Source organism: Schistocerca americana, chromosome X (assembly GCF_021461395.2).
Source record: "Schistocerca americana isolate TAMUIC-IGC-003095 chromosome X, iqSchAmer2.1, whole genome shotgun sequence".
Lineage (NCBI taxonomy): Eukaryota > Metazoa > Arthropoda > Insecta > Orthoptera > Acrididae > Schistocerca > Schistocerca americana.
This window is the reverse complement of record NC_060130.1, coordinates 817,956,350-817,981,744: the sequence shown is the minus strand read 5'-3', so window position 1 is coordinate 817,981,744 and position 25,395 is coordinate 817,956,350. Positions and strand designations below refer to the sequence as shown.

At 39.2% G+C, this 25,395-nt stretch overlaps 1 protein-coding gene across 12 annotated transcripts in view; it reads left to right on the top strand.

Annotated features, from left to right (window-relative positions):
• LOC124555503 (bestrophin-2-like) overlaps positions 1-25,395 on the top strand; it is a 674,041-nt gene that overhangs the window by 482,162 nt on the left and 166,484 nt on the right. For all 12 annotated transcript variants that reach the window (XM_047129429.1, XM_047129430.1, XM_047129432.1 and 9 more), the window contains 2 exons: positions 2,733-2,885; positions 13,878-13,958. In XM_047129429.1, the coding sequence (XP_046985385.1) occupies positions 2,733-2,885; positions 13,878-13,958 (234 nt within the window). The remainder of the gene's footprint in view (positions 1-2,732; positions 2,886-13,877; positions 13,959-25,395) is intronic.

Here is a 25,395-nt window from a genome sequence, read left to right as displayed (position 1 = left end):
CAGGATTCTATGTTGTAGTGTTCGGCAATCCGCCATCCTTGGTGGGATACTGTGCATTGTGAGAAGGCTTTGTTTTGTTGCACCTTTCTTAAGTGGTCTTCTTTTTGCAGTGGCTGTCGTCATAACTAGGTTGTCTCCAATGCTGGGCATTTAACTCGGTGGTGGTAGTGCTGGTTTAGTTTTGTTTCTATAGGTGAGACATATCTGAGTAGTCTGGCTGCTGCTCCGGAACTTTCCTGACAATTTTTGTACTCTAACAAAATGTTTATTGCCTAATCGAATGTGTGATATATCCAGTGTCATTGTGGTGCATTTATTTTGTCCTAGTTTCAGTTGTGGGTTTTTGCTTTAGACTGAGGAATAATGGGTAAAATTGTCCTAAGTTTTCATGTCTATTATTGTGATGGTTCTTCAGTAATGGAGGGAGAGACTTTCTGTTCATGATGAGTTTTAGGTTTTTGGGTGCCTACTTCTGTTAGATGCTGGCAGCTGTCTCTTACATTATCTATGTTGTGGAACATTTTTGTTGTTAGTATCCTGATTGTAATCAAGTATGTCCATTTCCAATTGACCACTTTGTTCTGCACCACCTGTAGTTCATATCTTCTTGTATGGTATGCAGCTGCCTATCATGAACATTCATAGGTCATGGTGGGCAGCACAGCTGTTTTGTAGAGGATTTTCTTCATTTTTATTTTCATATTTTTGCTACTGAATAGTGGATAGATGACCTCGTCTAGGTTTAGGGCCTTCATTGTCTTTTCACTGATGTGGTGCCTCTCTGGTTGTATTTATACAGGGGCACAGTGGACTGCCAAATGGAATATATGCTATCAACCACCCTAAGTTCAGGTAGCAGTATCTAAATGGCACCTTTCTTGATTATGTATTAATTAATAGATCTATAAATTAACAATTTACAATCTTCTTAATTTTTTATAAAGATAGAGTTGAGTTGCTTTAGTTCGTGAAAAATTTTTAACTCAACTGCTTTTAAACTTTCAGGATAGAATTTTTAGAATGGGACAGACAGTAGAACTTGACCTCTAAATTGCCACATTAAGATTCCTTGTAGTCATTGTTATATACAGTACAGTCTTGAAACTTGGTGCAGCTGTATTATTGCATGAATGTAATCAAGTACTGAAATTAAAACTTTCTATTAGAAATACATAGGTTACTTAATCTACCATGAATAAATGTAGTTTCATTCCAAATTTGGTTTTTTGGTAGATAACATGAAAACTGATAGAGGTAGCTTATTGGTGTCACATATTTAATGTTATTACATGAACGTGAGGCTACACACAAATTTTCAGCTATATGAGTCTAATATTTAGTAGCTTCAATTTTTCATAAAAATTCCAATAAAATATTGCTCTGATCCAGTTGAGACTTGTAACATTTAATTGTGACATTCTTTTGCATATACTGATCAGTTTTTAGCTTTTTAGTTCTATTATTCAGCACCACTTTTTTTACCTAAGACTATATATTTTGCCTAACATATTCATTTGATCATTCTGAGACTTTACAATGTTAGCATTAATATACTTAAGCATACACTGAGAAATTTTGGAAAAGTTATATTAATTTTTAATGTCACTCTTAGACTATGGTGCAATCCTTTGCATATTAAGCATGGGCACATTATGATGGCACGATGCTGGTAGAAGTGAACTGTGTTAAGCCTCAACACACTTGCTCACCTCTGTTCCTCTTACAATAATACAGCACTTGTTGTGCCTAACTGTTTCCAAAATTATCAATACTGACTCATTCATCATTTTCTTCAGATACCCTCACAAAAGGGAACCTTCATGGATGTGGAATGTGTCAAGGTGTACATTAATAAAATGAAGCAAGAGTCAAACTAATTATGTGCACAGTAGTAACAATTAACTATCACTGAGGTACTATGTACCATTAGGCCTTACACAAGCTGAAATTAAAACAGTAAATGGGGCAGGAAAAATCAGTACTTTAAAAAAACTGCTGCCTTTTAAATTGGATTAAATAGATAATGGTTTATAATCTACTATTAACTTTATATTTATTTTACTACACCATTAGTTGTCTACATGCTATTAGAACAGAGGCCTATGTATGATCAACATTTTTACTTGTCATTTTATTAACAAGAATCTTAAATCATTGAATACAAGTAATTTGGAGGAGGACCAGCTAAGAATGTGTTTTTAATTTTTATTGCATCTGAATATATCTGTAATTTCCTGCTTTGTATCTGCTTACTGTTATAGTTCCATGTACCAATTTATAGAACTCTGTAGTGTATACTAGATAAAGATTCAAAGCTTACATGAAAAATATTTTTATAATGTGTATGGTAAATGTGTAAGCTGCAGTTCATCTGAAACTGATCTTTATTATTAGCCTCAATAAAATGCAACATTTATCATTTCTATATATATATCATTTCAATAGTTCTTGCATAATTGTATGCAAATAGCAGTTGTCTTTGGGCAAAGCAGACTTTGAATGAAGTGGAGTAACGGCCTTTCTTTGATTTTATGAACTATCATTAATGAATTCATTTTTTTCATGTGTGTTTAATCTCTAAGTTAATATTTTATATTTCCCAAGAAAATGAAATTTAATTAATTGCTGTTCCTTCCAGCTCTGACATGACATGTTTGTAGAACATAAAATGCATGATGTGGACAAGGCATTAAAGAATCCTATTAATTGTTATTTTATTATTTATGTGTCAGGTTGTCACTATTGCCACATATTCATTTTTCCTTGCGGCCTTGGTTGGGAGGCAATATGTTGGTGATGCAAAGAAGCCCTTACAAATGGAAATTGACATTTATATTCCAGTGTTCACCATACTACAGTTTTTCTTCTTCATGGGTCTGTTAAAGGTGATGTATGATACTTCAGATTTAGAATTTTGTTATGTTACTGTAAAGTTTTATTTAAAAGAACATTCATAAATTTTTCACAATTGGAAAAAACTGAAACACTGGAATTTAAAAAAATAAATTATCTTCAGCATGAGCTAATGATGCAGTCTGTAGGTTTTACCAGTACAGAGATAAGAAAAATTACAAGTGTGCTGAACTACATTAGCTTTTATTATTATTATTATTATTATTATTATTATTACAGAAATGCATGTTAATTGTGGATGTTCATTATCTCATTGGTGACTATCACATATGTGGTCAAAATGAAATGTGTATTACATCTCCATTTGGACCTTGAGAATACATTTGCCTGCTCATCATAAAATCCGATCTTCATGAACAATGATATATAAAATTTTGATTTCCTGCTTTCTTCTCATGCTAAACTTATTAAATAAATCATTACCACAGACTGCTTTTGCAGCTGATTGCTGCACATTTTGCAATCTCTGGATTTCTCTGCAATTTTGGCTCTCTACTGCTCTCTTGGGTACTGTAAAAATTATTCCCTGATGTTTCAACGCATGTCCTATCACCTTGTCCCTTCGTATATTTTCTGCATAACCCAGCCTCTAACAATTTAATGGAGAACCACATCATTTCTTACCTTGTCACAGCAATTAATTTTTAGCATCATTCTGTAACATTTTGTGCGTTCTGTAACATACTTCAGTTCTCTTATCTTCCCACCTTCCTACAGTCTGTGATGCTGTTATATGCCATTCTGTTCTCAAGATATACATTTTCAGAAATTTCTTTCTCAAATTAAGATCCTTGTTTGATACTAGTGAACTTATTTTGGCAAAAGCACTTTCTTGTCCTGAGCTAGTTTGTGTATTTGTCCTCCTTGCTTCATCTGCCATGCATTATTTGGCTTCTAATGTAGCTTAATCATTTCACTTCATTTATTACGTGGTCTGAAGTTATGTTAAGCTCATCCTCAGTTTCATTTCTGTTTTGGGAAAGAGGGTGTTGATGCAGGATGTGAATGAAGTTAGGGACCCTGAGCAGGTTTGATGTTGGTGTTGTGCTGGGACCCAGCAGAGATTGTGACCAGAAGGATTAAATGAATGAAGGATGTGATACAAGAACAACTCTTGTCTACATAGTTCAGAAGAGCTAGTGTTGTGGGGAAGTAAACAAATGGTACAGATATTGAAGTAGCCATTGAAATATACCATGTTCTACTCAGCAACATGTTCTGCTGCTGGATGGTCAAGTTTCTTCTTGACCACAGTTTGGCAGTGGCTATTCATTTGTGTGGACAGCTGGGTGGTGGTTATACCTATGTAAAATGTTGTGCAGAAATTTCAGCAGAGGTGATTGTGATTTTTGCCTGTTTTATTTCTTCATTGATTGTCCTCAATATTGACATACCACATTGCTACACTGGCTGAAAAATGTGGGGGGGGGGGGGGGGGGGGGGGTGTGGAAGATCAACACTGACTACTTTAAATGATGTAGCCGACAGGTGCACATTAGTGTTTAACAGTTCTTTACTTTCACTGTTCACACCCCCCCCCCCCCCCCCTTCCCCAATAATACACAGCCATATGGCCAGTGCACTATTGTTTAACTCATTAATAGTTAGCAGGCAGACATCGACATATTGCTACAATACTTTTCTGTTGACTATCTATGAGCAGGAACAACCTAACCACACAGTTCACAATCTTTCAAATAAATTTAACAGAGGCTGCCATTATTTTATCACACTTATTTCATGGTTAAGTTGATGCACTGTTGTTGTTCTAACCAGCACAGGTTCCTTGTCTGAAAATCGTCCATGGACTGACTGTCTCAAGACCAAAAATCGGCCCCTTATATATCAGCACAATAATAGGCACTGAGACTACACATTGTGTGATGTTTAATTTACAAAAATTACAATTAACACTTAACTCATTAAATTAAAGGAATACATCAAAAAATTCCTTCTTTTTAACAGTTTCTTCTACTGCAAGGGTTAGGCTGAATTATTTGTTTACATGATGAAATTAACAGATATCATTATGCAAACAATACTGTTGACAAAACTGTTAATTACTTTTGAATTAACTAAGGATGGCTTTGCTAACATGTTTTCAAATAGAGCCAAATAAATCCTTTAAGAATACTATTAGTTGTTCCTCCAAATTACTACAGAATTTATATTTCTTTATAAGTCAACGACAGAATTTAACTTATGAAACAATTACTGATTTCACCCTATAACAAAAGATACTAACTAGGACAAGTTAAAATAAATTAGAAAATCAATTACATACATAAAACTAATTGCAAAATTAGATCTGGTGTTATATTCTTTAAAACTGAGAACCAACCTTTCTCTTTGATGGAAATTAAGATTATACACTATGGCTCCAATTAGGCATGGACAGGAACAGGAATACAAGCACTTCATTATTTCCACAGTCCATATACTCGGCAGACGAATATATTTCAAACAAGTAGTAAGTCAACTGCACATTAGGCATCCATTGGTGTTTATGTGAAATGCTGGTCATGGCCCAACAAAATGGCTGAAAATATGTGTTTGTCAAATGTGTACTTTTACTCAGATGGTGCAGCCCAGCAGTGGTTCAAAAACAGTGAAGAGAAACTCAAAACCTGGAAAAAATTTGAGGACATATTAAACAAAACATTTGGTGACAACAAATATCACATGTGTTTAGCAGAGGAAGCACTGAAGAACAGCACTCATTGTCATGGTGAAATGATGCACTTGTACAAAGAGGATGTTTTGGTCCTTTGCGACATAGTAAATCTGAATATGACAGAAGCTGACAAAAGTCTCACATCTGATAAAAGGACACACAGACCACTTGTACCAAGCTCTTCTGGTAAAGAATGACACAACAACAAAAAGTTTGTCAAGCAATTCCAGCACATTGAGGACACATGATAGAAAAAGAATCAGATTAAAGAAGTACAATTGAATTCTAAATGTGGTCCCTTTGGAAGTTGTAGAACTGTCATGACCTCACTTCTCACTTTCTCCAGATAGCAAGAGAAGAGATACATCAGTGTATGGCAGCCAGAAATGTCAGACCAAATATGCAAGAGATAGCAATAATGAACATTGACCCCATACATCAGGAGAAGAAGAAGTTCCTCGATCTTTGCCATCTGGACCACATGCCTTTTATGCATATGAAGGGTAGCTTATTGCAACAGTCTTTTACTGTGTGTGAGATGTCTTGCCACACTGCCACAGAATATTGTACACTGCCAGCCATTAAAATTCCAATATCAGAAAGAATAGCAAATAATGAAGTTTTACTTATTGTGCCTATACAGCATAGTAGGAAGAATACAGGATCAAATATGTAGTCAATTTGAGGGTATATGGAGGGTAAAATTTTCTACACAGAATAACTACCTGGGTAGCAATGATGGCGTTAACCTGACTGGTCACAGAGTGAACCGGACCTTGGATGACATATATGTATACATCATTTCATACTGATTCAGCTCTATGCAAGACCCCATAACTATATTGGCTGGTGGCACACAAGTGTCTCGGCAGCCCATGAGCAGACGTTTTCAGTGAGGGAGTGATCTGGATAACATCCTGGTTGGGGCAACAAACACCCATTGTGTTGGAGTTAGGTCAGAACAGCATAGGCACATCAGGTTAACTTGTTGAAACATAATGACATGGAGACCTCAAAGACGTGGCACAGCTGTCAGTTGTCAGCTGTCAGCCTTAACACATAAGAAGTGTAGTATCTGATGTCCAGTTTACTGGCTACATGCACCAAATGTGACCGCATCACTATAAAACTAGGTCTGTATGATGGTGACAGCTGCAGTACAGCAACGTGTGTTCTCCTTGGAGCCTCCACATGTGGATACATCAGGCAAGATTGTATACTTGGAACTGGAACTCACCTTCTGAAAAGGTGACACGGTAGCATTTCCTACATCCAGTGTGGTCTGTGGGTGCGCCACTGTCAATGGGCCTCACTCTGTCACTGCTTTGAGGGAAACGGCTGTGACAGTCAATGTACTGACAGTCTGTGGGATTCCAGATGTCAGCGTATGGACTGCCCATGTGAATACTTGTTTTGAGGCAAATGAAACCATTTCCTAACTTGAGGCACAATTAGGCTGTACACAATCTCACACTTTTGACTACACAATATCTCCATCCTCTTGGGCATTTTTCATCTGATATCTGACGTGGCAATGAGTCCCAAGGTGGGTCTCCCAAATCTGTCAATTACATATTCACATAACAGTCATGAGATCCTGACAGACGGGAACAGCAGTATTGTGGAACAATAAACTGTACTACTAATAGTCCACAGTCTTACCACTGTCAAATTCTCAGATGTGTGGGGAGACCTTTCTCCATCTCGTACAAGACATAACATGATCATTGACATTCGAATATGATTTCTGAATGAGAAATCCACAGTGTAATCTTTCTTTATATACAGAATGTAGCTGGGGTTACACCTACCTACTTTGCACAATTACCCTGGAATGCCAATTATTTGCATTTCCAAGCATACAGTATACATTGTGTTAATTTGACATTTGTTATATATCATCTTCAGGGTGTCATAAATTTAATGTCTGGCAGTGCTTGTTTCATTCTCAAAGCCAAGATTTCCTATGAGAGATTCCAGGAAAATCCTCAGTTTTTGTAGGTGGAAAAAGACAGATAATGTTGTGTATGTTGAGTATTCTTCCTATTCATCAAGAATGACAGCCGGCTATGGTGACAATAAAGGATTCCCCCATTTCTTTATAACTTTTCCAGAACCAGACTAGACTTGGCCAAAATACAAGATGAAATTGTTTCTCTGAGTACCAGTTCTATTGGAAAATCAACCACAGATGCTAAAGCTCACGCAACAGGTTGTCAAGATTGGAAACAACATGTGTTATCTGAAATAAGTGTACATTGTACCAACATGCCATGAAAGCTAGTTATAACTCTAAGCTTCAAAATATAGATATTTTGAGCTGGTTTACAATACACAATATGTTCCAGCAGCTTTCCTTCCTACCAAAATGTCCATGATGGGTAATGTGCCATGTTTTTCTGCCTGCACCATAAAATGAATTTTTGAATGGAGTGAATTTAGATGCTCATGAAACAAGTAATGTTTGTATATCATAAGGACACAGTACAATTGTATTAACCATGCACTGCCAGAAGGAGGGTTTTAAGACTTCTGACTGTAGTGCTTTCACTTCAGATGCTAATATGTAAAAATGAATATTTATTTGTTCATGTTCTATGCATTACTACACCATTCATCTGACTGAGATGAAACTTTGGTTAGTTGTTGCACACATGCCTGCAAAAGTTTCCGAGAAGGTAAAACCACATACCAACTGTAGGGATGGGGATGGAAAGGGGTAACATAGAAACTTAACTCAGGAACATCTGGAACAGTTTCAATCAAATTTTGTGTATGCATGGCTATTTGTATAAAATTTTTTTGCTCATAATATCCTTTTGTTGAGGGGGTGAGAAGACATGACATGTAAAAATATTCGATAATGACCAATATTAGTGTCAAGTCCATAGTTTTTGGGGTCACTAGAATTATTGGTGGCAATTACACAGACATTTCACCCCTAGAGTTGGGGGTAGGAGTGGGGTGCAAATACAGTGACACATTGACATATCTCTATAAGGCCTGAAGGAATTTCTACCAAAAATTGGCACATATATCACTAGCTATCTGGAAATATTTACTGTGACAGCATGACCACCCTAGCACCCCTATAGCTGAGGTTTTGTGGCGAAAAGGGATGGCATGAAAGCATAACTCAGGAACATATGAAGCAATTTCAACCAGATTTGGCATATACATGACTCATTATTTGCATAAAAATAATGTGATAATAAGATACCCTTACTAATATTAGGATTTGGGTGTGGATGAGACATGTAGAAACGTCCAAAAAAATTGTTGTTATTTCATTTTGGCAGTTAATTGTCTGGAATACTATAAAATTACTAAACACAGCCTGTCTCTTATTTGAACTGCTTAGTGCATAGACCACACCTTGAGAATGAGCATTGCAGCAATCCAATAATGTTGCCAGCATGTTTCAGAAGCAACAGTCATGCCACATGGCTCAATACCATAGACAAATTTAACATCCTCCCTAAAGTAGCACAGTGTAAAACAGTGGAGCAGAGAATCAGAACATTGCCAGTGAAAGTCACTTTCTCGAAACAACAATCAGTTACTGGTAGACTCACAAATTTCCTCAGGATTTAAATTACACCACAGGACAAAATTTGCTAGAGATATGGATGAAATATGTGTATAAACATGTGTGAAATATGTTAAATATACATGAAATACATGCAACATATGCGCATCAGATGAAGCTTCAGGCAAATTGCATCAAGTGTGTGGATTAAATCTGGAAAATATATGCCTTTCCACATAGTCAGTCAGTCAGTTAGTTAGTTAGTTGATTTCATGTTCCACAGATCAATTGTGTGGAATGAGTCATTTTATATTCACATTACAAATTGATTTTTAAATATGGCTACATGCTGAACATTTATAAGATTTTAAAAAAAATTAAATATTCAGAAGCAAGTTAGTATTTTGTACCCACCACCTTTCACACATTGCAATAATAGAAATTCTTCTAGAGAATATAAGAAGTACTCATGGAGAAACTTTTTCAGTTTTTTTAGCAATTTTTCCTTTTGATATTGCATTTATGTATGTCATTGTTCCTTTTGAACATGTGGGAATAAATATGCTGTGAAGCAGTGGTCAGAATGCCCAATTCATTAAACATACGTCTCCAAGATGATCATGGGTGAACACCACATATTATTCTTACAGCACATTTTTGAGTAATGATGACTCTTTCTTAAAGATGAGTTACCCCAGAACATTATTCAATATGACATTATTGAACGAAAATATGTAAAATATGTCAACTTTCTGATTTGTCTCTCCCCAAGATTTGCAGTGATTCTAAGGACTAATGTGTTTGAACTAAGTTGTTTCAAGAGTTCCAAAATGTGTTTTTACAGTTTAAATTCTCATCAATATGGACACCAAAAAATTTGAAGTTTCTACCCTATTTATTATTTTCTCACCATGTGTTACACTTGCAATTGGTGTAGTACCTAGATTTTCAGAACTGATACGTTGTGTCTTTTTAAAATTAAGGGTGAGGCAGTTTGCCAAAAACAAATCTTTGATACTCTTAAGAATATTGTTTCCCATTTCTTCTGTTGCTGTATGTTTGCTTGGATTGATTAGAATACTAGTGTAACGTACAGGAAGAACTAATTCTGATTATATTGTATTAGATGGATGATTGTTTACATACGTGAGAAACCAGAGTGGACCTAAGATTGAGCCTTGGAAAACCACATTGTGAAGTTTCCCCAGTCAGTATAATGTCCCCAGACTACAATAACTGAATTACTAAGTAAAACTTCCTGCAAAAGTTTGGTTAGATATTACATTATCCATTGGTTGACTGTACCATCAACCCCACAGAAAATTCCAACAAGCACTGGTTTATTATTTAATGCTTGTAAAATTTGGTAACTGAACATGCAAATGACATTCTGAGTAGAGCAACTCTTCTGAAACCCAAACTATCATTTGCTGAGAATATTACTGTTACTATATTGAAATACTGTTGTAGAATACACCACCTTCTCAAATATTTTAGAAAATAATATCAGCAGTGAAACAGGTCAGTAGTTATTGGTATATCTCCTATCACCTTTCTTAAGTAGGGGTTTGTTTGACAATGGCATGTTTCAGTTTCTCTGGAAAAATGCCTTGAGTTAGTGACATATTATGTATTTCAAATAAGGCAGGCCTTATTATATGGGAACAAATCTTTATTACTTTATTGGAAACACCATCAAAACCAGATGAGCTTTTATTTTTGAGAGAATATATGACTTTCTTAATTTCAAAAGGAGAAGTTGGTGATACACTCACATGACTGAATTTTATGAGAGTTACTTTTTCAACATACTGTTATGATTTTTCTCTTCATATGTTTGTCCGTATACTTTCTACCATATTTAAGAAGTAATCATTGAATAGATTGTTTATAGGCCTTCCATTCATTTCAACAGTGATGGTATCCTCTTCTGTGGCTCACTGTCATGTCTCTCATTTCACTATATTCTATATAGCCCTAAGTTTGTTGTCAGAGTTACTGATTTCTGACATTGTGTGCATGTTCTTTGATTTTTAATAACTTTTCTCCATAATTTTGAGTAGCTTCTATAGTGTGTGGTTTCTGTAGGATCTTTATTTGTTCTGGCCAACAAATACATATTTCCCTTTTCTTTTCACAAGATACTTTAATCCCTCTAATGACCCATTGGTTTTTTACATGGCTGTTTAATGTCCTTTCTGATTAGCTTATGCAGAAAGCTGTTTGCAAATAGTGATATGAATTTATTGTGGAGTAGGTTAAATTTTATTCCAGCATTTGGCTCTTTATAAATTTCATCCCAGATCATCTCCTGTAAATTATCCTTAAAAACATCTGTCTTGTGGTCATTAATTATTCTAATTGATTTCCACTGAGGAGTATCCATACTGTAAGGCCCTATGTTATCTATCCTAACTAGCTGTGCATCACAATCAGAGAACTCATTTGTTACTGGGTGAACAGTTATTTTCTTGCTTTGAGCTTCACCAAAAAAAACATTACCAGTTAGGTTCCTATTGTTTTTATCCAGCCATGTTGGAAAGATAATTACTGAAATCAAATTGTGGGATCCAAACAGGATTTCCTGTTCATTTTCCCTATCAGAATGCTTTTAAAAAATCTACACTGAAGTCACCACAGACTATTAACTGCTTGCTGATGTGTAACAGATAGTATAGTAAGGAATCCAGATTCCTAATAAACAGCTGAAAATTTCCCTGTGCTGATCTTTATCAGTTACAATTAAAAGTGAACCATTTTCCAGTATTACTACACAAGCACACATTGCTGTGTGCAGATCACTACAAATTATACTTATTTGAATATTTTTTTCCTTGAGATATGTAACAACTCCTCCATTTCCCATCTTACACTGACAAAAAACTGAAACACCAAGAAGGAGTTGTGTGACATAAATGAAAGTTGGTAGGTGTGTTTCTACGTCTGAAAGATGTTGTCTGTTCAAATTTTGCACCAGTCGCATAAGAGTTACCTTTGAGACTGGATATGGTGAGTCAATGGTAGACAATAGCGTCTTTAAGATAACAAAGATATCATTATCAGCACCTCACTGAGTTTGAATAAGTCTGTAAAATATGGCTACAAGAAGCTGGATGTTCCTTCTGTGATATTCCAGAGAGACTTAACAGAAATGTAGCCACTGTGCATGGATGCTGGCAGTGGTGGTCATGAAAATCTACGGTCACAAAAAGACCAGGCTCTGGATGACCACACACACTACCAAGAGAGAAGACCATCATGTTTGGTATATGGCTCTGGCACATCATACTTCTTCTGCAGCAGCAATTTGAGCAGCAGTTGGTACCACAGTGACACAAAGAACTGTTATAAAGTGGTTACTTCAAGGCCATGTGTTCCACTGACACTAAGCCACTGCCATTTATGACTTCAGTGATGTCAAGTAAGAGCTCATTGGAGGGCAGGGGGGAGGTCTGTTGGGTTTTCCAATGAACGCTGGTTCTGCCTTGGTGCCAGTGATGGCTGTGTGTTGGTTATAAGGAGCCCAGTTGAGACCCTGCAACCAATCTGTTTGTGTGCTAGGCATACTGGACCTAAACCTTGAGTTATGGTCTGGAGTGTAATTTTGTATGACAGCAGGAGCACTTTTATGGTTACCCCACACATCCTGTCTGCAAATTTACACATCAGTCTGGTGATTCAACCTGTTGTGCTGCCATCCGTGAACAGCATTCCAGGGGGTGTTTTCCAACAGGATCTCGCTTTCCCACATACCGCTGTCATAACCCAATGTGCTCTACAGAGTGTTGACTTTTTGCTTTGGCCTGCTCAATCCCCAGATCTGTCTCCAATCGAGTACATATTGGATATCATCAAATGATGACTGCCCCTATATTGACCAATCAAGTGCAACAGTCATGGAACTCCATTCCACAAACTGACATCCAGCACCTCTACACCAAAATGCGTACAACATTCTGGCAGTTACACTGATTATTAATATACCAGTATTTCACATTTGCATTAGTTTCACGCTTATGTTAACCACAATTCCTCAATTTTAATCACTTAAATACATTACATAGGCAAATGTATTCTCAAAATTTGATTACACTACATCAATTATTTTTTGGTGTTGCAGTTTTTTTCTGTCAGTCTAGTTCTGCATGAGTAAGATGCTAGAGAGTAATCTTTTATATGAACCTAATCTAACCCTGTATGAATCCTCACAGATGGGTCAGCCACACATTTATTTGTTTTTTTCAGAAAACAGGAAAACCAAAAATATTGTATATCCCAAAGCACTTGCAAAAACTTTTTTAAATTTAATTTCAAGCACAACAGTCATTGTCTTTCATATATTTTTTACACTGTAATTGTCTCTGCTTTGTATGTGTGTATATACTTAGAAAGAGAAAGAGGCATTGCAATGCAAGCTGGGCACAGCTAATTATATGTTAAAATAGTTGGATGTTACAGCAGACAGAGGGCTTCCAAAGGTGACAATGTCTGCTTGCACTGTTCTGTTCAGAAATTTTACCATGAGCGTAAACCCTGTGTGTCATCATGGAGTACCTTCTTACAGTATTCATAACTTTAGGTAATCCAAGTACAGTGCTCTAAGATGCTACCAGTCATCCTTGCACCACTTCAAATCTACCTATCTATCTATCTATCTATCTATCTTTTTCACCACTTAATTCTCCAAAATTTTCTTATACACAATAATAATTGTCATTATATATGATTAGCTATCAACTTTTGTAAATTGACCAATTCTAGGTTGCAGAGCAGCTGATAAATCCCTTTGGTGATGATGATGAAGATTTTGAATTAAATTGGCTTATTGATCGACACACAAAGGTACTGTGCATCTTATTTCTCTCTAGTACCAAAACTACGCATTTCTAATTATAAAGTGTCTTGGTATTTGTCTTTCATTTGGCACTGTCATAACTGTGTTGGTTACTAATTTTTGTTTTTATGAGATGCAATATCTGTGCAGAACCTTGATAAAACAAATGATAGTGTCTACAATTTTTCTTTTTTACTCATGGAAGCATCTATCAATAAATGGCATCTGATAAAAAAGTCATGAAATACCATGTATTTATCAAATGCTATCTGAATATTGTCACACTTCATCTACACCTATACTCTACAAACCACTCTTAAATGCATGGCGGTGGGTACTTACTACTGAGACATTTAGCATGCCACTTCCCATTCCATTAGCATATGGAGCTTGAGAAGAATGATTGCCTTAAGACCTTAGTGCTCTCTGCTATTAGTCTAATTTTGTCTTCAAGATTCCTATGGAAGGGCTACAAAGGTGTTTGTTGTATATTCCTAGCTCCCTCACCTGAGCTGTTTTTTGAAAGTTTGTAAGTTGGCTTTCACAGAATTGTTCACATATCTCTTAAAGTGTACACCAGTTTAGATTTTACAGCATCTCCATAACACTCTCCCATGAGCCTAACAAACCTGTGACCACAATGTGCTGCCCTTCTTCATATACTTTCAATACACTGTTTTAGTCCTGTATGATATAGGTCCCACACACTTAAGCAATATTCTAGCAACATTGGCATTGCAAGTAATCTCCTTTGTAGATAGACTGCATTTCCTCAGTGTCCTACCAATGAACCACAGTCTGCCATCTGCTTTAGCTATGTGATCATTCCATTCAGTGTACCTACGGACTGTTACTCCCATCTATTGTGTGAGTTAACTGATTCCAATTGTGACTTGTTGATATTGTAGTCATATACAACTATGTTTCTTCCCGTTGCAAAGTACATCATTTTAGTTTTATTTTCCTCATATTCCACTATCATATAACATGCTAAAGGCTTACATCAACAACTGTTCCAATAATTCCAGGTATGATTTTGCCTGGAAACTAGTATGTGACAGCATCCACTTGTCAGTTCTTGCCTGTTAATACAACTTTCTTGTAGATACTATTATCGCCCACTTCTTGTACTGAATTTTTAACTGGTCACAACATGTGTAAATAAAACAAACAAGTATTAACAATACCAGAACACTATTGATATGCCTAACTTTGGTCATATGATAAAACTTATTAAATGTTAAACTCTATACACATGCTGTTCCTTTGTGGACTAAAAGCTTCCTGATCTTATTAAATCTGGCCTCTTGTTATTTTTTGCCATTATTTATTCTATGGTAGGTTTTCTGTTATTGTAACATTATAAATGATTCTTACTACTTCATATTTCATTTCATTTATGTTTAAATACTAATCTTCCTTTTCTCACTTTTTTAAAAAGACCTTCACGTACCTCTATTTATGGAGCTGTAGTAAATAAAAATAATATACCCAGTTTCCAGTACTCTTTTCATTTGCCCTTTTACACAGATCAGCCAACAAATTATGACCACTGCCCACTGTGACAATGGATGCCATCTGGTGGTATAACAGGCATATTAAGCTGTAGCAAAAGTATGTAAGTGGAGCAGACATGGACAGGGGTTACCCTAGCTAAGATATGGGCTACAAATGGGGAAATCCATTGAGATATGTGACTTTGACAAGGGGCAGATTATTATTATGCAAACCCTGTGAATGAGTATCTCAAAAACAGTGAAGCTGGTAGAGCGTTTAAGTGCTACATTGTGAATATCTACAGAAAGAGGTAGAAGGACAGTGAAACTACCACTAGGTACTAAATGGTTGGATGTTCACAGCTCTTCACAGAACATGCAGTTCAGAGGCTTGTCTGCTCTGTAAAGTAGGATAGATGATGATCTGTGGCATCTCTGCTCAAAGAGCACAATGCTGGATTTTCAGAGCACGTAGTTATTGTAGATTGTTGAATATGGAGCTCCACAGCAGACCAACCCGAATTGTTCACATGTTGACCCAACAACATCATCAATTATGATTGCAATGGACATGGGACAATTGAAATTTGACCATCAATCAGTGGAAATGCGTCAGCCTTTTCGGTGACTCACATTTTTGCTATACTAGGTCAATGGTCATCTCCACAAATGCCGTCATCAAGATGAACAGCAGCTTGAAACATGCAGCTCATGACAGACACAGGCTGGTGAGAGCAGTATTATGCTATGGGAGACATTCTCCTGCACTTTCATGGCACCTGTGGTAGTAACTGAAGACATACTGACAGCTGTGAACCACCTAAATACCTTCATGCTTGATGCCTTCCCAGATGTTGTTTTCCGTGCCTTCGAGCCATAACTTTGCTGCAGTGGTTTGAGGAGCATTATAGTGAGCTCACATTGATGTCTTGGTGACCAAATTTGCCTGATGTAAATCCTACAGACCCTATCAGTGTTGTTATCGGGCACCATCACCACATACATGCATCAGTTGTTCATTATTTATGTGAATTGCATGATCTGTGCATAGCCATCTAATGTCACATACCTCCAAAAACCTAACAACAAATTGTTGGATCCCTGATATGCAGAATCAGTGATGTATTTCATTCCGAAGATACATAAACAAACCATGTGAGGTTGTGCAGTGGTTAGCACACTGGACTCGCATTTAGGAGCATGATGGTTCAGATCCACATCTGGCCATTCTGATTTAGGTTTTCCATGATTTCCCTAAATTGCTTCAGGCAAATGCCAGGATGGTTCCTTTGAAAGTACATGGCTGACTTCCTTCCCCCTCCTTCCCTAATCCAATGGAACTGATGGCCTCCGTGTTTGGTCCCCTTCCTCAAATCAACCATCCAACCAACAGGCAAACAAGCCTTTACACAGGTGGGCTTAATGTTTCTGCTCACTAGTGTATATACTGCTTTTTTTATTGCTAGACTAGTTCACACTTTTTTGTTGGACTAGAGATTTTTTAAAAATTTTTCTACTTTTTCATCAAGCAATGAAAAATAAACGAAAACACTGGAGTCAGTGGTAAAAGCACGTTCCTATTCATCTCTGTAAAGTTCATCAAACTAACAAAATTTGGTGATTTTGTCAGCTATTGTTCACACATGAATGAATATATCAGAGGACAATCCCAAATTCTGTATATCTTCGCATTTCTGTGTTTCTTGTGGATGCCATATTTAAGAAATGATTGTTGAACCCAGTGCTTTATTAAATGAAGTGTCAAAAATGGAAAAAAAACTTCAGAGACAACCAGCCTAAGCTCAGTGTGTTAGTGAGCCAATAGCAAGTTCATATGATACACTAAAATGAGTCACACATAGTTGTGATACCACTAAAATAATGTTTTGAAAGCTAATTCATTTTAATGTACTGAATGCGTATGTTTTATGTTGTTACACTGTCCCAGCCATTAGCAACATAATTTGTAATGTAAACAAAAGAAGCATGCAGACACTTGATGAATGTTCAAGTTGCAGGCATGAGATACTTCAAAAGTAGATTTTATTAGAAACATAGACTAAACTTTAAGTTAGACACATCATATAAGGTAACATTTTCATTTCATCTGCTTCTATTCAATGACAATTTAAAGTCATAGGCGTATGATATTCACTATGAGGCAACAATATAAAGCTCAAGTGATGAGGTATAGTGCAAGGGTTATATGTTAGTGCAGGCTTTCTTGGTGAATTTCATATATGAAGTCTTCATGGGTTGTCAGCCAAGTAGCATCGTCATCTCGTGGCAACGTTTCGATGGAATGCGTCTCCATCATCTTCAGGTGAAGATGATGGAGACGCATTCCATCGAAACGTTGCTACAATATGATGACACTACTCAGCTGACAACCTGTGAACACTTCATGTATAGTACAAGAGCTTTTTTTAAATTTTCACATCTTGGTGCACAAACTAAAGCAAATATGAATATCAGAAACGGTTCATTTACAGAAACCTCATATATATAAACAAAGATGATGTGATTTACCAAACGAAAGCACTGGCAGGTCGATAGACACAGTTTGTGTGTCTATCAACCTGCCAGCGCTTTTGTTTGGTAAGTCACATCATCTTTGTTTTTAGATATATTTTTCCCACGTGGAATGTTTCCCTCTATTATATCCATATCTCATATAAATATACACACACACACACACTCCTGGAAATGGAAAAAAGAACACATTGACACTGGTGTGTCAGACCCACCATACTTGCTCCGGACACTGCGAGAGGGCTGTACAAGCAATGATCACACGCACGGCACAGCGGACACACCAGGAACCGCGGTGTTGGCCGTCGAATGGCGTTAGCTGCGCAGCATTTGTGCATCGCCGCCGTCAGTGTCAGCCAGTTTGCCGTGGCATACAGAGCTCCATCACAGTCTTTAACACTGGTAGCATGCCGCGACAGCATGGACGTGAACCGTATGTGCAGTTGACGGACTTTGAGCGAGGGCGTATAGTGGGCATGCGGGAGGCCGGGTGGACGTACCGCCGAATTGCTCAACACGTGGGGCGTGAGGTCTCCACAGTACATCGATGTTGTCGAGAGTGGTCGGCGGAAGGTGCACGTGCCCGTCGACCTGGGACCGGACCGCAGCGACGCACGGATGCACGCCAAGACCGTAGGATCCTACGCAGTGCCGTAGGGGACCGCACCACCACTTCCCAGCAAATTAGGGACACTGTTGCTCCTGGGGTATCGGCGATGACCATTCGCAACCGTCTCCATGAAGCTGGGCTACGATCCCGCACACCATTAGGCCGTCTTCCGCTCACGCCCCAACATCGTGCAGCCCGCCTCCAGTGGTGTCGCGACAGGCGTGAATAGAGGGACGAATGGAGACATGTCGTCTTCAGCGATGAGAGTCGCTTCTGCCTTGGTGCCAATGATGGTCGTATGCGTGTTTGGCGCCGTGCAGGTGAGCGCCACAATCAGGACTGCATACGACCGAGGCACACAGGGCCAACACCCGGCATCATGGTGTGGGGAGCGATCTCCTACACTGGCCGTACACCACTTGTGATCGTCGAGGGGACACTGAATAGTGCATGGTACATCCAAACCGTCATCGAACCCATCGTTCTACCATTCCTAGACCGGCAAGGGAACTTGCTGTTCCAACAGGACAATGCACGTCCACATGTATCCCGTGCCACCCAACGTGCTCTAGAAGGTGTAAGTCAACTACCCTGGCCAGCAAGATCTCCGGATCTGTCCCCCATTGAGCATGTTTGGGACTGGATGAAGCGTCGTCTCACGCGGTCTGCACGTCCAGCACGAACGCTGGTCCAACTGAGGCGCCAGGTGGAAATGGCATGGCAAGCCGTTCCACAGAACTACATCCAGCATCTCTACGATCATCTCCATGGGAGAATAGCAGCCTGCATTGCTGCGAAGGGTGGATATACACTGTACTAGTGCCGACATTGTGCATGCTCTGTTGCCTGTGTCTATGTGCCTGTGGTTCTGTCAGTGTGATCATGTGATGTATCTGACCCCAGGAATGTGTCAATAAAGTTTCCCCTTCCTGGGACAATGAATTCACGGTGTTCTTATTTCAATTTCCAGGAGTGTATATATATATATATATATATATATATATATATATATATATATATATATGTGTGTGTGTGTGTGTGTGTGTGTGTGTGTGTGTGTGTGTGTACATAAACTCACATAAACTCAGTAATTTTTTCAACCATTCAGATCAGAGTTAGGGAGATCAAAGGCAGAGGACTGCTAGGAGAAACACAGAGAAAACAGTATGGGGGAAATCATGAAACAGACCATCTGCTGATTAGGAAGTTGGTGTGAGAGTGATGAGTAGAGTGGGACCAGAAGAGGGATATGGACAAACAGGGGATGAAAATCAGCAGAGATTCAGGCAAAGGAGATTGTGTTAACAAATGATATGTTTCAGGAACAGTTCTCGAATGTACAATTGAAATAATGTGGTGTTGAGGTAAGGTAAACATCCAAGTAGCACAAGTTGTGAAGCCACTGAATTTCACCAAATTATGCTGAGCAGCATGCTCTGCAATTGGGTAGCAGGTTGATCCTGAGTAGAGTTTTACTTCATCCTGTTATACAGTTTTCACAGTGTTTTTCCTAATGGTCTTCTTGCAGTGCTCTTAACTTCCTGTGTAGGTGCCAGTTACTTTGCTGCAGCCACTTAAATGTTTCATACACTTATGTTATTTCCCACCCTATTCCCTCTCTCTTTTTGTGTGTGTGTGTGTGTGTGTGTGTGTGTGTGTATGTGTGTGTGTGTGTGTGTCCCACAACCTTTCCGCTCCTATGTCCACACCGCACTATACCCCCTACCTCAGCCAAGAATGTTAGTTGTTCCACCCATTGAATAATTTATGACACATACAACAACTTGTCTTGCTCCTCTCCCAAATTTAGCAATTTGGTATCTCCAGACTTCAGAAATATTTTCAGGAAATATTTCTCAATTTTTTGACTGGTTGTAGAGATTATTTACATTTGGCCTTATTAAGAGACCAGAAGAGTTCAGAATTTTGTTTGAGTAATGTTTTTGACCAGAACTAGTATGAAAACAATCTTGTGATTATGCAGATAAACTGATGGCGCTTAACCACACCTGAGTAAATCTATATCTGAGTAAATCTATCTACCTATTATTCTCTATACTTCAGGCAAAATGCTTTTTTTTTCTTTTTACTTTTGGAAAGAGGTAACTGAAGAGAGATCTCTGGCTTGCAGAATAGGCATTCATATCAAATACCAACTAAATATTTTCTCCAGTTTTACTTGAATTGCACTGCTATGTCCAAGGTTAAAATATCATTCAGTTCCAATATGCTATCCTCTTTAGCATAAAATCTCATTGTCCAGACTGAAGGAAGTTATAGGTGTTTTGTCCTAAAATTATTGCCTGAATTTAGGAGGGATTCATCTTGAGGAGTCACTGGGTGCACCAGAAAGCGTGCTGGTTCAGGTTTAACTAGAGAGGCAAATGAGATTGCTGAAGGCTGTACCTGAAGGTTAGCTGCTACTCAACACATATAGGAGATGCTGAGTTACAGATAGGCACAACAAAAGGACTCTCACAATTGAAGCTTTTGGCCATTAAGGGCTTCGTCAACAATGGACACACATACACACACACTCACACAAATGCAACTCACACACACAACTGCACTCTCAGGCAACTGACACCACACTGTGAGCAGCAGCACCAGTACATAATTGGAGTGGCAGATGGGTAGGGGTGAGGAGGGGGGGGGGGGGGCAGGCATGGGGAGGGATTGTATGGTGGGGTTGGTGGATAGTGAAGTGCTACAGGTTAGACAGAGTGCTGGGAAGAGGTGGGGAGGGAAGGGGGGAGGGGAAGTAGCGGAAAAGGAGAGAATTAAAAAGACTGGGTGTGGTGGTGGAATGGCGGCTGTGTAGTGCTGGAATTGGAACAGGGAAGGGGCTGGATGGGGGAGGACAGTGACTAACATAGGTTGAGGCCAGGAGGGCTACACCAATGTAGGATATATTGCAGGGTAAGTTCCCCTTGTTTCTTGGCCACAGTCTGTCGATGGCCATTCCTGCAGACAGACAGCTTGTTGGTTGTCATGCCTACACAGAATGCAGCACAGTGTTTGCAGCTTAGCATGTATATCACATGACTGATTTCACAGGTAGCCCTGCCTTTGGTGTGCTAGGTGATGTTAGTGACCAAACTGGAGTAGGTGGTGGTGGGAGGATGTATGGGACAGGTCTTGCATCTAGGACTATTACAGGGGCATGAGCAAGGAGGTGAGGGATTGGGAGTAGGGGCTGTGTAAGGATGGACAAGTATATTGTGTAAGTTCAGTTGACGGTAGAATACCATTGTGGGGGGGTAAGATAGTGGGCAGGATATTTCTCATTGCAGAGCACAATGAGAGCTAATTGGCACCCTGGTGGATAATGTAATTCAGTTGATCTTTGCAGTACCTTCTCTCCATCCACAAAATTCTCCTGCTATGCAATCCCAAATTCCTGGAACCCATAACACACATTGAAACCTTTGCCCAGCAGGAACATGCACAGCATCAACTCAGAAAGCTCTCCACCCTGCCCACTTCCTATTCCCACCTTGGAGTACCACTGCCCACTACCTCTTCAACAACCTCCAAACCTCCCCCTCATCCCCATCCCTTCATAGCTGACAAACCCTGTCTCACAGATCTACTACATTTACCCCACCCTCCAAAACTCCCTCTCACCACCACACAGAATCCAGAACCTAAATGACCCTACAATACAGTCATGATCCTTTCTGCCAGAAGCCTTATCCCCACAGAAACATCAGTCCTTTCCAAAGGCCTCACCTTTTTTCCCACTCCCAAATTTAATCATGCAGGACTTATTAAAGTCCTTATCTCATTCTCCTGGTCCTGACAGTGGAAACACTTTTTCGCCATCAACCCTGCCTTTCAGACTCAACCAAAGACCAATTTTACAACTTGCCTACCTCATTTCACTCCTCCATCCAACTATGATCCACCCCCACTGCCATCAAAACCACCCACTGTTTACTTTCCGGAATTTCTTAACCTCGAACGTTGCCTCACCATCATTCCCCACGCCCCTCAACATACAAAGTAACCTTACATCCGCAGAAAGAACTGCAGTCTGCCATCTAAAAACTGATCCTTACCTTGTAATCCTACCTGCAGACAAAGACTCCACCACTGCTGTTTTAAACTGCTAGGATTACATGGCAGAAAGACTCCACCAGCTGTCAGATACTTCCACCTACAAACCTTGACACAGTGACCCCATTCCAGTAATCCAGCAGGATCTCCAGTCACTACTCAAATCCTTAGTCCCATCCCAGAACCTCTCCCTGGAGTCCATCTCTCTATTCACCTCCTACCTTCTACATGCTTCCTAAAGTCCATAAATCTAACCACCCAGGATGCCCCATTGTGGCCAGTTACTGTGCCCGCACTGAGAGAATCTATGCTCTCACAGACCAACACCTTCAACCTATTACCCAGAAACTATCCTCCTATATAAAAGATAGCAACCATTTCCTCCACTGTCTCTCCACAGTTCCTGTCCTTTTACCACATGATGCCCTGCTCGTCATTATTGACGCCAACTCCCTGTACACTAACATTCCTAATACCCATGGCCTTACCACTATTGAACACTACCTTTCCCAATGCCCAATGGATTCCAAACCAACAACCTCCTTCCTATTCACCATGACCAACTATATCTGCACCCACCATTACTTCTGCTTTCAAGGCACTATCTACAAACAAATCCAGGGTACTGCTATGGGCACCCGCATGGCACCATTCTATGCCAACCTATTCATGGGCCATCTAGAAGAATGCTTCCTAAAAATGCAGAATTGTATACTCCTCACTTGGTTCAGATTCATTAATGACATCTTTGCTATCTGTATTGAAGGTGAGGACACCCTATCCATATTCCTCCAGAACCTCAACAACTTCTCCCCCATCTGCTTCACTTGGTCCTACTCAATCCAACAAGCCACCTTCCTAAATGTTGATCTCCACCTCAAAGATGGTTACATCAGTACCCTCATCCATATCAAACCTATTAACCACTAGCAATACCTCCACTTTGACAGCTGCCACCCATTCCATGCCAAGAAATCCCTTCTGTACAGCCTAGCCACCCACGGTCATCGCATCTGCAGTGATGAGCAGTCCCTCTCAAAATATACTGAGTGTCTCACTGAAGCCTTTGCTGACCATAATTATCCTCCAAACCTTATACAAAAACAAATCTCCCATACCTTATCTTTCTGGTCTTCCACCACCTCCAAAAGTCCCACCGTCCAGCCGCAGCCACAGACGATTATTCCCCTCATAACTCAGTACCACCCAGGACCGGAGCAATCGAATTACATTCTCAGCTAGGGTTTCAATTACCTGAAATGAGAAATGTCCTGACCACCATCCTACCCACTCCTCCCACAGCTGTATTCCATTGTCCACTGAACCTACACAATATACTTGTCCATCATTACACAACCCCTGCTCCCAATCCCTTACCTCAGGACTCAGTCCCCTGTAATAGGCCTAGATGAAAGACATGTCCCACACATCCTCCCACCATCACCTACTCCAGTGCGGTCACTAACATCACCTATCCCTTCAAAGGCAGGGCTGCCTGTGAAACCAGTCATGCGATCTACAAGCTAAGCTGCAACTGCTGTGCTGCATTCTGTGCAGGCATGACAACCAATAAGCTGTTTGTCAGCATGAATGGCTACTGTCAAACTGTGGTCAAGAGAAAAGTGGACCACATTGTCGCTGAACATGCTACCAAACATGCTACCCTTCATTTCAGCGACTGCTGCACAGCCTGTGCCATACAGATCCATCCTACCAACACCAGCCTTTCTGACTTGCGCTTGTGGCTCCCAACCTCTCCCCTGCACTCTGTCTACCCTGCAGCACTTCACTGCCCACCACCCCCACCATACTATCCCTCCCCCTCCCTGCCCCAGCCTCTTCCTTACCCCACCTGGTCCCTACTTCCATCAATGCACTGGTGCTGTTGCTCACAGTGTGGTTTCAGTTGCCTGAGACTGCAGTTGTGTGTGTATATTGCATTTTCATGAGTTACATGCAAATGTGTGTGTGTGTGTGTGTGTGTGTGTGTGTGTGTGTGTGTGTGTGTGTGTGTGTGTATTGTTGACGAAGGCCTTAATGGGAGAAAGCTTTAACTGTGAGAGTATTTTGTTGTGCCTTATCTGCGACTTAGCATATCTGTTACAAGGTGAGTAGCAACTTTCGTTCTTATAATATTGCTACATTTATTCCTGGATTTTCCATTTGTTATGTCTTGTGTAGATGAGTCCACACCATTTAGAATTCTTGACTGATTGACTTTATTTATATGAACATACCATGGTTGGTCTTCGATGTATTTGCTGAGCCAGCTATGGGAGGTTCCCCTTTCCCTGAAAGAATCCAATTTTTGCCGAAAGTGTGTTGAGATTTACCATGTCGAAACCTTTAGTGAGTTCAATAAAGAAACCTATAGCTGGGCATTTCTTGTCAACGAGGTGTAGAGTAATGTCAAGAAATTCATATATTGCATCAGCTGTGGTTTTATTTTCTTGTAAACCATAATGAACAGAAGAAATAATTTTATTTTTTCTAAGAATGCAATTGCCTTTGCTTACCTGTAGCTCCTCTTATCTTTACACATACGACAGGCATTTCCACAAAATTCTTACAATACTTAATCTTGCTTCTAAATTTTTCAGATATAGCACAAATCACTCTACCTGTATCAGTCAAACAGTCCCCTCCCCACTGATTAATCTTATTCTTAATGTAAGGACATACAAAATCTAAATCATCATCTCTGTTATTATACACTTCATGTAAAAGATCATTTTCAATTTCAGCATT